Source organism: Eptesicus fuscus, chromosome 3, assembly GCF_027574615.1.
Source record: "Eptesicus fuscus isolate TK198812 chromosome 3, DD_ASM_mEF_20220401, whole genome shotgun sequence".
NCBI classification, from domain to species: domain Eukaryota; kingdom Metazoa; phylum Chordata; class Mammalia; order Chiroptera; family Vespertilionidae; genus Eptesicus; species Eptesicus fuscus.
This window is the reverse complement of record NC_072475.1, coordinates 66174932-66190968: the sequence shown is the minus strand read 5'-3', so window position 1 is coordinate 66190968 and position 16037 is coordinate 66174932. Positions and strand designations below refer to the sequence as shown.

The 16037-nt window shown below is 39.7% G+C and overlaps 1 protein-coding gene across 2 annotated transcripts in view; it reads right to left on the bottom strand.

Moving 5' to 3' along the window:
* Nucleotides 1-6959: 6959 nt before the first annotated feature.
* Nucleotides 6960-16037, bottom strand: part of SPICE1 (spindle and centriole associated protein 1) — a 79908-nt gene continuing 70830 nt past the window's right edge. For both annotated transcript variants that reach the window (XM_054713965.1, XM_054713964.1), the window contains exons 14-18: nt 14591-15081; nt 12548-12758; nt 10371-10473; nt 9328-9415; nt 6960-7952 (exon numbers count right to left, since the gene is read on the bottom strand). In XM_054713965.1, the coding sequence (XP_054569940.1) occupies nt 7899-7952; nt 9328-9415; nt 10371-10473; nt 12548-12758; nt 14591-15081 (947 nt within the window). In that variant the 3' untranslated portion in view covers nt 6960-7898. The remainder of the gene's footprint in view (nt 7953-9327; nt 9416-10370; nt 10474-12547; nt 12759-14590; nt 15082-16037) is intronic.

The window sequence follows — 16037 nt, the reverse complement described above, 5'->3', positions numbered from 1 at the left end:
ATTATAGCCATTCAAATACGTGTAACTGGCTCACTTTTCTCCCCAGACCCTCTCTTTTCCCAACTAAAGCATCCCAATTCTTTAAATTATTCCTCACTAACGTGACTTTAACTCTTTTCAGAATCTTGATGGCTCAGGAAGTTAATTCCCAACACATCATCATATACAGACTCATCATAGTCAGTTTGTAACCAACTAGAACGACTAAACCTTATTTGTGTTCTTAGCCAAGTCCTGTCTTATACAACTGAACTAACTGGGTTTGGGAGTCTATTTGCAAAACTATCTTAAATCTACTTTCATTAGACTCAGGCTCATTAGTCCAGCCTTTGGCAAATTCTGCTAACCAACTCATTTAGGTAGACTGTCAAGTTTTGAGTCAACCCTGAGGAAGTGTAAAGAAAAAGAATCATAGTGCAGTGATGCAGAGGGGTATGCTGCTGGAAGAAGGTTATCTGGGAGCCAGATGAAAGGTTCCTCAAGGCCAATTACTCATATTCATTCACTAGAGTTCAGGGTTAGTCCTCATTCTCACAAGCTCAAACACAAGCTCAGCAGAGTGCTGGAGCTGGTCATGCTAAGACTCCTAGAGATTGTTGCATAAAAACAAACACTCAGCGTTTACAAGGGATAATACAACCATGGAGAGAATAATAGCTCATGGTTTTTTTTTTTTTTAATGTTTTCCATGTGTCAAGCATAGTTCTAAGGATTCTACACACACTGTTTCATCTATTTCTCAAAATGACTCTGTGAGTCAGGTGCATTTTAAGGTGAAAAAGCAGAGCAGTTACGCTTTGAATCCTTCCCTCTCACCTAGCGCGTGCAATTGGTTTGCAAGTCCTGTCGCCAAGTGTGCAGTTCTTAAGCCTTTAGAATGCATTTCCACCCTAGTTCTGGTCCTCATCGTGTCTCCGCTCTACCCCACCACAGCTTCCTCCTTGTCCCTCCCATCGCCAGTCCATTCCCTACACTGCCTCCTGTATTTCTAAAGCACAGCTTTTAATGTACCCCTCTTCGTGTATAAAGCCTTTAGCTCCTCATTGCCACAGAATAAAAGCTCAGACTCCTTGGCATGGCACGAAGATCCTTCATCTTAGGGTTATAGCTCATCTCTTGTCACTTCCCCCACCCTAGTTTCTCCTTCTCTAAAGTTTTAGTCCATGGCCACCTGGAACAAATCACAATTGGACACTGACTACCTTTATACCACTGTATCTATTTGAATGAAAAAAGTACTAATTGTGCACTATGTGTGACTCAAGTGCTACGCACTTTCCCTGCATTATCCTATTTAATTGTAACAAGAGCCCATGAGATTAGCATTACCACCTTCCTTTTTAGAGATGAGAAAACAGAAGGGCAGGGGGCTCAACTTGCCAAGTGTCGCACAGCCAGGGGTGGGGTGGGGTGGGGTGAGGTGAGGTGGGGTGGGGTGGGGTGGGGTGGCTGCTTGACCTGAGAACCCAGGCGCTTGCCCACCCGACTCCCTGCTTCTTCTCAGCCGGGTCTAACTGGGACTCCTGCTGTCCCTGCCGGAGGATGAGCTCCTTACAGGCAGGAACTGTGTCCACTTTGCATCGTGTCCAGCTCCATGCCTGCCAAGGCTAGTCACTTCAAATGTTTGTCGAACTGATCGGAGGGAGGACGAGGGAAAGTCTAAGGACACTGGTTCAGTCTAAGGGAAATCCAAGTGGGGTTCACTGCTCCCTAACTCGCTAACAGATTTGGGGGTGGGGTGGGGGGTTGTGGGAACTGCCCAGCAGTCGGGGTCCAAACTTACCTAAGGCACCGACCGCCCGCCGACCAGCACTGGCTTAGTCACAGCAGCTGCCCAAGGTCTCCGTTTACTGCGGTTACCGCGGCAACGCGGCCCCGCCTTCCGCGGGGAGCGGAGCGGCCTTGAAGCGCATGCGCTACCGAGGCGACTTTCTGGGGGGAAATTCGGCTGTGGCGTCCCTGGGACCGGCTGTCTCACTCGCCTTTTGGTCCCAGCAATTTCATGGTCTGCGACTCAGGTTCAAGGCCAAACAGAAAAGCCCAGCGTTCTACCGGTTTATTATTATATCATTTACATAATTATTATAATTAGCCTAAGGATGGTTTGTTAAGCAGCATGACTTTTGAATACTTTCGAAGTGCCTGCTAGTAATACAGAATGACCCAAAAGATCCCTGATGGTACACTATCATCAGCAAAGATACTTCGGGAGGCTGTTTTGTTTTGTTTATTTAACTACTTATTTTACACTATGTTATCTCTGTTGGCCTTTGTATGATGTGGGCTCCTTGGTTGCAGGACGCTGGGCGGTTGAGCAGTTTGCTCAAGTGCTTTGTGGTACATCCAGAGCTGGAACTGATTTTTAAATACCTAATGTTACTAATTACAACACAAATTTTAAAATGGTGACAGCATGGCAATGATATGTGACAAAGAACTTTGTACCCAGAAAACATAGAGAATTCATAATTCAATTTTAAAAAACTGCCTTTTTTTTTAATGGGCAAGGGACTTTGCATGCTTCATTCACATCGGATATATGAGTGATCAGTAAACACATGGAAAGGCGCGTAACAGATTTCTGGGAGGTGCACACCACAATCCCACACCCCACACTCACTGGGTGGGAGACATTTTCTGAACTGCCAGTTCCAAATGTGGAGGGATGTGGAGCAAGCAGGACTCGCATACACTGCTGCTGGGAATGTAAAATGGCACAACACTTTGGAAAACCGTTCGGCAGTTTCTTTAAAAGTTAAACATATACCATGCCATTTCATGTCCAAGGTCTTTACCCAAGATAAACAAAAACTTATGTCTGTACAAAGCCTCCACCTGAATAGCAGCTATATTTATAAGAGCAAAAAACTGGAAATGACCATTGACAGGTGAATGGGTAAGTATACAATGGAATGCTACTCAGAAGTTTAAAAAGGAAGAAACTGATACACCCAACTTGGGTGAATCTCAATTATAGTGAAAGAAGATAAACACAAAATAGTACATAGTGTATGGTTCCCTTTATATAAAATGCAAACAAATCTAATGATGACCAAAAGTAAATCAGTGGTTGCCTAGGGCTGGAGCAAAGGGAGGGATACACTGCAGAGGTGAGAGAAATTTTTTGGAGATGATAGAAATGTCTTAATTGTGATACTAGTTTTGTGTATTTTTACAACTGCCAAAAGCCAATGAATTGTTCTCTTTAAATGGATGTAGTTTACTATATATAGATTACTTCTCAATAAAATTGACAAGAAAAACATGGCTGTATTTCATTTTATTTCCATAATGTTAGATAACAGCTTTCCAAAAACTTTATACCATGCATTTGTTGGTAACATTCAAGTGTTCTCTTTAGAAAGTATTCTTAAGTGTATATATATATATATGACCTATTCTTGCTATTATTAAACAGTATATCCAGAGTGTCTGAAATTTCAGAGAACATATGATAAAATTATTTTTAGAGAGCATGTTAGTTACATTTTCAAATAATATGTTCAACGTTTTCTTCCATCCTCCAAACATCTTTTCAGGTGAAATACCCTGAAATTAAAAGTACTGGGTCCAATTGCTAATCAGAGAAAAACAATTCACTACAGAATGTCTTTAAAAATCTAGAAACAGAGAAAGTGGTATATTTATTTATACACTACAACCTAGCAGTTATCATTTCTGAACATTTGTTGTGAGTTAGGTCCTGTTGTGTGTGTGTGTGTGTAATTTCACTTAATCCTCACAACATAGGAAAAAATCATATTATCTGACTTCAAATGGGAAAGATGAGATTAATTTGCCCAAGGGAAAGCTCAAGGGGCAGAGACGGCATTTGCATCCAAGCTTTCCTATTGCAATACTTGTATCCTTAGCCACTGCGCTATATTAGTTCTTCCCTATAAGGTAGAAGCCCAATAATTACTTTAATAAGAGCTTCAAGTCCTTTACTTCTTACAAGCATTCTGACAGGGGCAATTTATTTTACCATTAGGGCTCAATTTCTTCATGTATAGAGGGGGGTGGGTGGCATTTAACAACTAACCATAGGTTTACTGTGAGATTTAAATGAAATAATGGGGATATTGCAGCTTAGTACAGTGCCTGACACAGTAAGGGCTCAATAAAAGACAGCCATTATTATTATGGTGCTTCCAAGCCACACACACTGTAGGATGGCAGCATAGCACAGGCTTTGGAGAAAGACTGTCTCTGTTCCCATTCTAGTGCCACCCCTCCCCCCCGCCTCCTGGCCAGTGGATGACCTTGAGAGAGGACTCACCTCCTTGCACCTCGTCTGTAAAATAAGGATAGTAGTACCTATCCCCATGGAGGTGTCATGAAGTCATGTAAAGTGGCTAAAACAGTGCCTGGCACTTAGTAAACAGTAAATTATTATTAAATTCTGCTAACCCAAGTTACTTCACTATCTACAACTGTGAATTTAATAATTATTGATCTAGTCTTTCTTCAAGCTACAATTTGGAGAATTATAAATATTATTAAAGTTTGGCAAGTGATTTAGCAGCTTTCTATTGCATATTGGAGAAGTCACATGTTATCCAAAACCTTGAGTCTAAACACAAGAAATACAGGTAATCTGAGTTTGGAATATTAAAAGTAAATATAAATGTAGTACATGACAGCCAAATATAGCAGAGTTCACCCCTCCGCAATGCTGTAGACCAATGGTTTCCAAATGTGAGCATGCATCAGAATCACAGAAAGAGCTTATTAAAACAGACACCAGAGTTTCTGAATAGGGCCCAGGAATTTCCATTTCTAACAAGTACCATCCTATCCTATATAATAAAAGGCTAATATGCAAATCGACCGAACGGGGGAACAACTGGTTGCTATGACGTGTGCTGACCACCAGGGGGCAGACGCTCAACACAGGAGCTGCCCCTGGTGGTCAGTGCGCTCCCACAGGGGGAGCGCCACTCAGCCAGAAGCCAGGCTCACGGCTGGCAAGCACAGCGGTGGCAGGAGCCTCTCCCGCCTCCGTGGCAGTGCTAAGGATATCTGACTGACAGCTTAGGCCTACTCCTCATGGGAAGCGGGCCTAAGCCAGCAGTCAGACATCCCTGGAGGGCTCCCGGACTGCAAAATGGCACAGGCCGGGCTGAGGTCCCCCTACACCCGTCCCCCCTCCCCCCGCAGTGCACGAATTTCGTGCACTGGGCCTCTAGTTTCAGAATATATATTCAAGATCAGTTCTGTTTGCACACTGTAAAAGAAATGTGCCAGGTGGTGCTGTTGATGATGCTGCTGACTGGGGGGTCAGACTTTGAGACCCACTGACGCAGTTGGCTCTGAAAGCTGATAAAGTAATTGAACTGTTAATTAAGCCCAGCCTGATGTGGCTTGGTGGTTGAGCATTGACCAATGAACCAGGAGGTAACCGGGTTGTGGGCTCAACTCCTAGTGAGGGGCATTCAGGAGGCAACTGATCAGTGATTTTTCTCTCATCATTAATGTTTCTCTCTCTTTCTCCTTCTCCCTTCCTCTCTAAAATCAATAAAAAATATATATATATTTTTTAAATTGAACTGTTAATTAAAACCAAGCATGCACCAATTCAAGATTAGGGGACAATAAATTTATTTGTAATGATGTTTCCCAACGTTGGCTGTACACTGGAATCATCTTAGGTTTTAAAAAATACTGATGTTTGTGTCCTGCTCCCAAAGATTCTAATTTACTTGATCTGTATCGAGACTTGGGCATTAGGAATTTTAGAAGGTCCCAGATGATTCTAATGGTAGCCAACGTTGAGGAGCACTGCCTTATAAGGTCTAAGGAAAAAAGGCTCTTTTCTCTGTATCTAATATTCTTGCAGTTTTCTCAACCTACATTTGTAGCAAAGACAAACATTGACAAGATGGATATTTAAGTGCCAGTCCCACAGTTTGCCAGTGAGCTGTGGTAAAGTTTTTTGCAATCTTTCTCAACTCTGGCTTCACATTAAATCACTTTTTGAGCCTTTGAAAATAGCTGCCAAAGCCTCAACAAGCCCCTGAGGTAGTCAATTTGGCATTTTTAAAATGCTCCCAAAGTTAAGAATCATGGCTATTGAGGTTTACAGGAATATAAAGGGGGAGGGAGAATAAAGAGCCAACTAGTTGGAGAACAAGGAAAATGCATGTCAAAAGAATGCATTCACTGCCCTAGCCAGTTTGGCTCAGTGGGTAGAGTGTAGGCCTGCGGACCAAAGGGTCCCGAGTTTGATTCCGGTCAAGGACACATACCTCAGTTGCAGGCTCCTCTCCGGCCCAGGCCCTAGTCAGGCAGGGTGTGTGCAGGAGGCAACTAATCGATGTGTTTCTCTCACATCGATGTTTCTCTCCGTCTTTCCCTCTCTCTAAAAAGCAATAGAAAAATGTCCTCAGGTGAGGATTAAAAAAAAAAAAAAGAATGTATTCACAAGCCAAGCAGGTAATTTGGCATTTCAGTAATATAAGGAATAACACTAAAATGGTTTGCATCCCAGACAGGGATCGTATTTATTAAGTACTAAGTTTCAAAAAGTGCAATACTGGATGGAAGAATCTGCAGTAATGCAAATGAATACAGATGACTTGATGTGAATAAAAGTAATGATACCAGAAGACAAGAGTATTATTATTGGCCACCACAACAATGAAGCCCAAATGAAAGCTGCATAGGACACTTTCTAGAACAGTGACTGCAACGCAGGAGAAGGGAAGGTGCTCACCTGAGAACGTTCCCCAGTACGCGTTCTCAATATGCTTCCCCCACCCCGTAACCACCTCACTTAGGTTGAAAATTCCTGTAATACAGCCAAGGGGCAGAGATAATTCAAAAACCAAGTTTAAAATAGGAACCAATGTCTGAGAGCCAAACAGGTCAGGGCTGGGAAAATCGATAGCAATGTTTTGTACTCAATTCTGTTTCAAACACTAAATATACAAATCAATCAGTGTTACTGCATTTAGACATTTGAACTCTATGATCATTATTTATTTTTTGTACATTACCATTATTGATGACACTTGCATATTTAAAGACTATATAAGAAATTTACAATACATAGAGTCACTCTTACCTGCTGAAGCAAATATAAACAAATATTCCCATGTCTACTTTTGAAAGCTGTACATTCCACTTAGCAGAAAAAGTTATAGACCACAGAGACCTCCCCAAAATAAAAAACCAAACGGGGTGTTAAACTTTTCTGAAAGCCAGACTTTAATCACACAAAGGCATTTTATTGTAAGTTATATGCAAAGCAACTAAGTTCTTCAGAAAGTAAAAATAAAAATTAAATAGATCAACATTTAAGATATACTAGACCAAAAAAACCTGAATAAATATGATAAGGGTAATAATATATTACTCAAGAAAACCTTAAGTTAGAGCATCAGCCCACAGACCAAAGGGTCTCAGGTTCAATTCCCGGCCAAGGGCACATATCCTGGTTGAAGGTTTGATCAGCACCCCTCCATCAAAGCGTGAGCAGGAGAAAACCAATCCATGTGTCTCTCTGGCATTGACGTTTCTCTCTCCCCCTCCACTCCCTCCCTTCCATTCTCTCTAAAAAAATACTTACTGGAAAGAATATCCTCAGGTGATGATTAATAAAAAAAAGAAAGGAAAAAAAAACAGCTTAAAGTATTTAGGAAATTATTGGAATATGAAACTTTAATTTCCCTATAGCCAAAATTTTACTTGCAGGAGGCTGCAGGTTGGTTCGTTGTTGGACATCTATTTGAAAGGTCAAAAGTAAAATAATCGCTTTATTTCTTTGTTCTATTTGTACTAAGTCACAAGATCCTTGTAGGTTTTAGCTGAAAGAAGGACAAAAACTTGAAAGCAGGGAAAGGGGAATGGAAGCTCAAGAATATGCCACTGAAAACGAACTGTCAAACTTGACCTCACTATGACACATGGGTGGAAAGAGCAAACCAGCCTTCTTCATTTTGTTTCTCAATCTGTTGAACAAAGATGCAAAAAGGATTTAGAAAGTAATCGGAAACAGGAGACATTCAAGTACATAGAATCAAAGTTATCCTATGCCACTGAGTGGTTCTAAAAATTAAATTGCTACTGGCGATTTTTATTTCTAGCAGACATTCATAATAACGATCCCCTGGTCATCTGGTATCCTTGTTGATTAAGGAGACCTAATTTTTTAAAAAAGATAAATCCAGCATTTTATGCAAATCATATGTTTAACTTTTAAAAATAACAGTTATTTGATCTTGTAAATTAAATCTTAATAAATTCCAGAAACTAAGAGCAAATTATACAAAATAGTTTAAAGCTTTTTTAGAATAAACAGCAAAGGGCACAACTAGTGTTGGACAATTGAGATATCTGAGCCTATCAATTAATTTGGGCTGCAAGTACTCAGTTTATTGAAACATTCACTATTTGGTCTAATTACTAAAGTTAGTAATAAGAATAGCAAAGAAGATTTTCCCCCGTATCAGAGAGCTGTTAGCTCAAGTTTGCAAATGTAATGTTTATGATTCGAAAGATATTCTCACAATTTGCTATGACTAAACATTCAGAGGAAATATATTTTGCTGTATTACCAACACAAAAAATGCCTTTTGCAAAAAAATGGATATATTGTAAGATGTTTTGTTTCTATACAATCCTGTAGTAAATCAGAACCCATGAAAAATATGTAAGACTTTATTTTACTCTTTGTACATAACTCTGTACCCCAGGGCACCTCAGCTATGGCACACTGGGGTAAAATGACATGGAGAGTGACCACCCCAGGGCTGACCATCCCAAGCCCCACCCAGCCACAGCCAGGACTGGGAACCAGTATCTCAGTATACCTACGAGGCGTTCAAGGCACACCTTCGAGGCCTGCCACACTATTTGGGAAGCTCTGCCTAAAGCCAGTAATTTCTAGTCTTTAAAGATTATTAAAATCCTATTGAATTTTCTTATTCCTTAGTTATCCTAGAAAACAAAAGAAGCATATGGCTTATTTGTTTTTCTAATGAAGGTAAATGAATGTCTTCTCAAATTTTTATATCATCTTTAGGATATCATAAATAATCATAAAGAATGGAAATCACTGCCCAGCTATTGTGGCTCAGTTGGTTGAGCGTTGACCCAGGCACCAGGAGGTCACTGGTTTAATTCCCAGTCAGGAGACATGCCCGGGTTTGGGGTTTGATCCCCAGTAGGAGGTGTTTCTCTCTCATAGATGTTTCTACCTCTCTCTCTCTCTGAAATTAATAAAAACACATACACACAAAAAAATGGAAATCACTAAAAATAGCCACCTTTCCCCCCTGCCCTCCTGCCCCTATACACATTTCACAATTACATTTTATCATATACCTTTGCTCTTGGATTAACAGGTGTGAATCGCCCACTTCCTGAGGTGGCATTTAATGGAGAACAAGAATTACTAGTAGCCCCTGAAGATCTATTTGTGAGGAATAAAAGGGAGAGAGTAATCTGTCATTATTAATCTTCAAAAATTATGTAAGACTGATAATTCTCAATACTGGCACAAGCTTGAGAAAGAAGCTTAGATCCAAAGAAAGTAAATTATTTGCAACATATTTTTGCCAACCTAAGTCTTTTAAAAAATTAATAGGCTTTCCTTTTTCAGAGTTATTTTAGATTTACAGAAAGACTTAGTATAAAGTTCCAAGAGTTCCAAAATATTCTTCAACTCTTCCTCCCAGTTTCGCCTTTTATTAACACTTCATACCAGTGTGGTACATTTGTTACAATTGTAACATTGATACATTATTATTAACGAAATCTATTGTTTACATTAGCGCCCATGCATCGTGTTATACGTTCTATAGGTTTTGACAAATGTACAATATCATGTATCCACCATTACAGCATCACACTAACAAGTTTTTAACATTTAAGCGGGGAAAGGATGTGCAGGGGTGAAGAAGAAGGCCCAGGTAGTGGAAGAGTAACAAGACCTGGAGAATGCAGTGCAACAGCAGGCATGCAGTGGAGACAGAAAGCCAGGTAGGTCCATCCCTAGTGTCACCATTTATCAACATGTGACACACATGGGCAAATCACACAGCTAGCTCTATGAACTTCAGTTTCATTTCAATATGGAGGAAAATACCAGTGGTTAGTTTACCCACCCTGTCACATAGCATCTCCTAGTCACCCATAAAGCATTCTATATCTGCGCTGTTATCCCATTTTTGTTTTTCAATAGCCAACTCATGCTTTCTACTTAATGAAGGCTTGTTCCTCATGCCTCTCCTTCCCCCCAAAATTCTCCTCGCCGACTTATTTTATTTTCATCAGTGAGTCTGCACTTCCTTTTCTCATAAAGAGAATAAAACACATACCATATTCTTGATTTTTTTTTTAAGTAACTATTCACATTGTAACCCTACCTTCTTGTATTTATTCCACTGATAGGAGAGACAGTACTACATTTCGAGGTTTCTGGGGCTTCTGCTCCTGGAACAGATACTTCAATTGTCCTCTTTCCTCCTTCTAAAATATAAAAATAAACATTACTTCATTATCTTTCATTAAAATAAAAATTTAAAATGTAACGGTTTCTGTCTTACTGCAGATTTCAATATTATAAATTTGGAGGTTCTTTCTATATTTTTATCATTATGGTCCACAGATACACTTGAAGGAATTTTTTTTAAATGAGCTGTGAGAAAAAACTAGTGTCAATTCAGTAGCATGCCAGTCATAGAGAGCCAGAATCTTCAGACAAGTGGTATCATGTCAGATCTGGAAGTGAAAAACAGAAGTTAAGAGCTAGCCCTAAAGATCTTGAGATATTTGTCAAAAGCAGCTTATCTAAAGTTTTTCCAAAAAAAGAAAAAAATATCTGAAGTCTTTTAGTAAAATTTTTAATCTTCTAAATCTTTTACATTACTCTTACTGAAGACTTTTAAATAGATGAAGAGCTCACCTGGCCAATGGAAATAATTATGTACATTTTCGGTATTTCAGAAGTTATCAATCAACAGATATTTACTATCTACTAATGGAACACTTTATGTCCATCCCAGTCAGTTTCGCCAAAGCTCCCATGAATCACTGCTTAAAACCAGTGATTTCCAGCTTTAGGAGGTAATGAAACCTACCCTATTTACATATCCCTCGGTTACCCTAAAAACCAAGAGGTTCTATGGCATAGAATTTTTATTTTATAATTACAACCCACAGTGGTTCCTGTGAAACCAAGCATTTTACTTAAAAAAATAATATCTTAAGAGATATAACTATTAGAATGGCAAGAATACAAGTGCAAATTTACCAATTTGCTTTAGAACTTCAGACAAATCATATAACCTATTTACTCCTCAGTTTACTTATTTATCAAACAAGTATGATATCAGCTCTGTCTACTTTCATGGTGTGTTGGGGACGAAATGAGATAACATAAACGAAAATAGTTTTACCTTAAAAAACTATTGAAACAGAAGATGTCTTATTTAATCATAAAATCATTCTTAAGAGTAATCTGCGTTTTCTTCATTGTACTTAGCACTAACTGACATTATCTCATATATTTATTTGCTTATTTGTTTATGGCCTGCTCCTCTGGGCAAGGACTTGTCCTCTTCCATGTGGTATCCCCATGGTCCAGAACACAGCAGGCACATAGTAGGTGTTCATACATTCTGAGTGATTTAATTCATTCATTCTTATTAAGAGTTGCATCTAGACTTTGAGACTATGATGAACAGTAGACAAAACTATCATTTGAAGAAGCCTAATTTAGAGACGAAGGGCCCTAGGGATATGCATTATCCATCAGTAATTTCCAAAAGAGTCTGCTTTTGAGTCTGTAGTTTCAAAAAGGAAATAGCTTCTGAGAGAAAAAGTCTGACTGGCAGATACCTTAAAGGAAACCTACCTCGACCAGCCAGAGGACGCGTGACTCTTTCTAACACCCGAATGCCTGAACACCTGAGCGAATGCACCACTCACTGATGCAGCTTTTTCTATTCCTGACAATTAGAACCCTCTCTCCTATTGAGCCAAAATCAGCCTCTTCATAGCCTTTGTGTAGCCCTACCCCTTGAGAATCTTAATAATTCAATTTCTGACTGAGGAGCAACTTGAGATCCACTTCGTCCCATCAGTACCTTTTGAATGTGAACACTATGATAACTAATTTTTCAGTTACTGCTCTATTATTTAGAATCCCCTCTAGTGTGTTTCACATCTTAAATGTACAAATAGATTAAAAAGCTTAATTTACCAATTAAAATGTTTTCATAATTTTAACAGAATAACTTAATTTGTTGCTGATGAAGTTCCAAATTATAATTTTGCTAAGTAAACCATAGACTGTAATGAGTCCACTTCCACACAGAGCAACCTAGGAACCCAGACACCGGAGATTCCTGCAGGCCCCGGGGGGAGTTTCCTAACAAGAGACCGGCCTCCAGATCTATCTGTCACTTATTCTGCGACTTAGTCTGCTTTTTTTCCTACGTAAAATTGAAGACACTGAAATATATGCTCTCTGAGATTTCCTTCAGTTCAATATATACTTGCAAAATCAAGAAAGTAAAAACTTAGCTTTTAAACTGTCTACCTTTTAAATCAGGAATTTGTGGCCAATCAGTCCAAGCTCTGAGAGGTGACTGAATAGGTGATGTCGGTGGAGGGGAAGGATTCAAACCAACAAGTTTTTGCTGCTCTATTAACTGCAAGAGCTTTCCGCGAGCCTCCATACTCTGCCGGTTCAGTTCCGCAATCCGCTCCTCCATGCTATTTGGTGTTAGAGGCCGTGTTGCTGGAAAAGTCTTTAAAAAAAATAAATAAAAGTCAAAAATTCCATATTAAAAACAATCCAAACAATTTTGACTTTTTGTAAAAATAAACTTCCACTAAGAGCCAGCAAGTTAGTGTTCATAGCCCTTGCTGTGTGTAGACCTGAGTAGTGGACAAACAACAGAATTTACAAGTCACTTAATTGAAAAATGAGGGCTAAAACAAAGGGATACCAATCCCTCTAATACTGGTGCCATGTGTCCTCTAGTCTCTCTGTCCATGGAGAGTGTCTGTGGGACAAAGCTTTCCTGCATCTCTTAGTGTTTGCTGAACTACACAAAAGATCACATGAGCGAAGACTACTTCTAAAGACCTGGCTCCTAAGTAACGTACATATGAATACCAGATCTGAGGTCCGAGTCACAGGATCTGCTGTAGTTGAAAGAGATGATTCTATAATTATAATCTTCATTCATGCACCATGAATTATTTGGCAAAGATTTCTAGGACCCTTATCATTCATTCTTTCTGACCATATGTCAGCCTTCCCAGGCCACTTCTGGCCTAAGATATCTCACTCAAGACAGTTGGTGCCCTAGCCTGATCTTCATACTAATTAGAAAAGGAGGCAAACTCAATTTTTAACTTTGCTGTCATTTTTAAACTAAGACGTTGCCTATTTCAAATCATCTTCAAAACTCTGTAAACAAAATGTCTCCCATGACTCAAAACTGAGGCAGTTTATACTTAATACACCTGTACCAAGGCTACTCCCCACTCCTAATACTCCTTCCTGGCTCCTCTCCTGCCAGACCCTTCTGCTACTATTTCTGTGACTCAAGACCCATCCTACCCTGACTGCCCATGAGCCAGTGCTGACAGACATGGTACCCCTAACCTACCATCTCCCACCTCCTGACCTTCCTCCTGGAAGCACACGATCCACTACTGATAAAGTCCTCATGGAAGTTACCCCTGAAACTACTAACCCAGGAGGCCTGCCCGCCCCTAACAACTGCTCCAACACTGTCCTGTCCCTATCAGAAGCCTGATGGGAGCCACTCTGGCTCATAAGAAAGTAAAAGGAAGCTTCTCCCATCACTGGGAGGAGGGGAAGAATGTAGGGTATAAATTCTCCCCAATTGGAACTTAGGATTCCTTTTCTCCCACAAACAAGGAAATGAAGGTCCAAGTTACCATGTTAGCCCACATCTTATTTAACTTACAAAATTCTTGCACTGTAATTAATATTCACACTTTTGCTACTCAAAGTATAGTCTTTTGACTGGCATGATTTGGGAATTTACTAGAAATGCACAGAGCCTACCTCAGACCTATTCAATCAGAAAAAGCATTTGAGCAAGATAGCAGATGATTTATATGTACATTAAAGTCTGACTTTAAAAATCCTTTAAAATCATTTCTATAGCAAAATGCATTCTGTGTCCTAAAAAAAATAACTATTCATGAGTTGAGGGCCAACTACACATAGTTCTTTTTTATGAGCCCCTTTAAGAGTAAAAAATGCTTTCAATTAAAATGTAGTTGTGTGGCAAATTTTTAAGTCATATTAATTCTGCATGTCATATTTAAAACTTCATTCCTAGCCTAATTTTAGCTTTGCTACATTTTACCTTTATCCTATTTTCCTTATTCATTCCTCTTTTTTATTTTATGTTGTCCTCTACTATTGTATCTGAGATAGAAACTGACAAATAACTTCTACTTCTCTTGTGATAAGGACATGACCAGGCATAAGCCATCTAGCACAACCTCAGAGATATCCTGGAAAGAAGCCCTTTAAGATGCCAGCAATGGACCTAAATTCCTATATGTGCACAGTCAGTCCTTAACTGGTACTCACAGCAGGCATGTTGCTTGTATGACTTGTCTCCTGTTTGTTTAACTCCCGAAGTCCATCCCCTTGCTCTCCCCCTGGCCAAAGAATATTATTCAGATGAGCCCTGATAGCTGAATTCTGCAGTGTCAACTCAGCAATTCGTGCCATGATGTCCTTTCTTTGTATTAATGCCTCATCTGTTCTAAGCTGTTGCCCATCCCCCAGCACTGGGGGCTCTTCTGAGAATTCGGGGTTTCTCAGTTGCTGAGTGTTGGAGAGGGAATTGCACAGGGGCTGTGAGAGGCTGACAAAAGGAGCCTGGGTTTTGTTTTCCAAATCTTCTCCCATGTGAGAGACCCTCCACCTCTGGGTGAAGAGATGACTCTCTTCACTTGAATTCTGAATGTCTGTGCTGGGCGGTGAGGTCTTCTTTTCCCAATTTTGTTCCTTCTCAATTATTTCCACAGTTGGAGGAATTCGTGGAGCAGGACGAGTTTGAACGGTCCTCCTCAATACTGTAGATAAAATTTTAAAATAACAAGCATGTATTATTTAGCCATAGATTGGCAATGTAATCATCTCATTAGCCCATCATGGTAGTTAGAGAAGTATTTCAACAGAAGGAGTTGGTTTCTGAAGGTCTAAATCACTTTAGCAGGGAATTATACCTGATCTGCAATGCCACCACTAACAATCAAGCACAAAGACTTTGATTATCTATTCATGAGTAGTTAACTAAACAAAAACAGAAATAAATTAGTAGCTATATTAGTAATTAAGCTTTGATATACCTTAAAGTTTAATCAGTATGCGTGTGAAAAACCACCTGCCAACTCCACGTTTTCACATTATATTAACTCATATCTGGGAATCTTGCGGGTGGGAACAGTAAAGATAATGTAAATTAAGGACGGTCGGGAAAGGCATCTCTGAAGAAATAAAAATCTTAAATGATTACATATGTGGCAGAAGTATAGCAAATAACATTACAGGCGGAGAACAACATATGTGAAGGCCTCAAAATAGGAAAGAGCAAAGAAAGGAGCCAGTCTAGCTGTAGCATAGCAACGAGAGAAAACGGGAAACGGATGAGATTGAAGAGGTGTGCAGGGCCATTTCTTGCCGAGCTCTTTAAGCCAAGTTTGAACTTTTCCAATTTAATCCAAGAACAATAAACTGGAGAAGGTTTGGCAATGACTCAATTTACATTTCTTAAATGCTGTGGATAACTGGAAGATCCGGGAATGGGAGAAATGAATAAGCACCTGTGGTATGTGTAAGAAAGACAATGGGAGCTTTGACTAAGGCATGTTGGTATAAAGACAGAGAGAAAGAGATAAACTTGGGAAGTACTTTGACAATAGAATTGAAATGATGAACTGGAAATGGGGAGTAAGATCATGGCATGCACAACTGAATGGAAAGTGATGCCATGCACTGAGATGGAGAAGATAAGAACAGATTTGGGGGG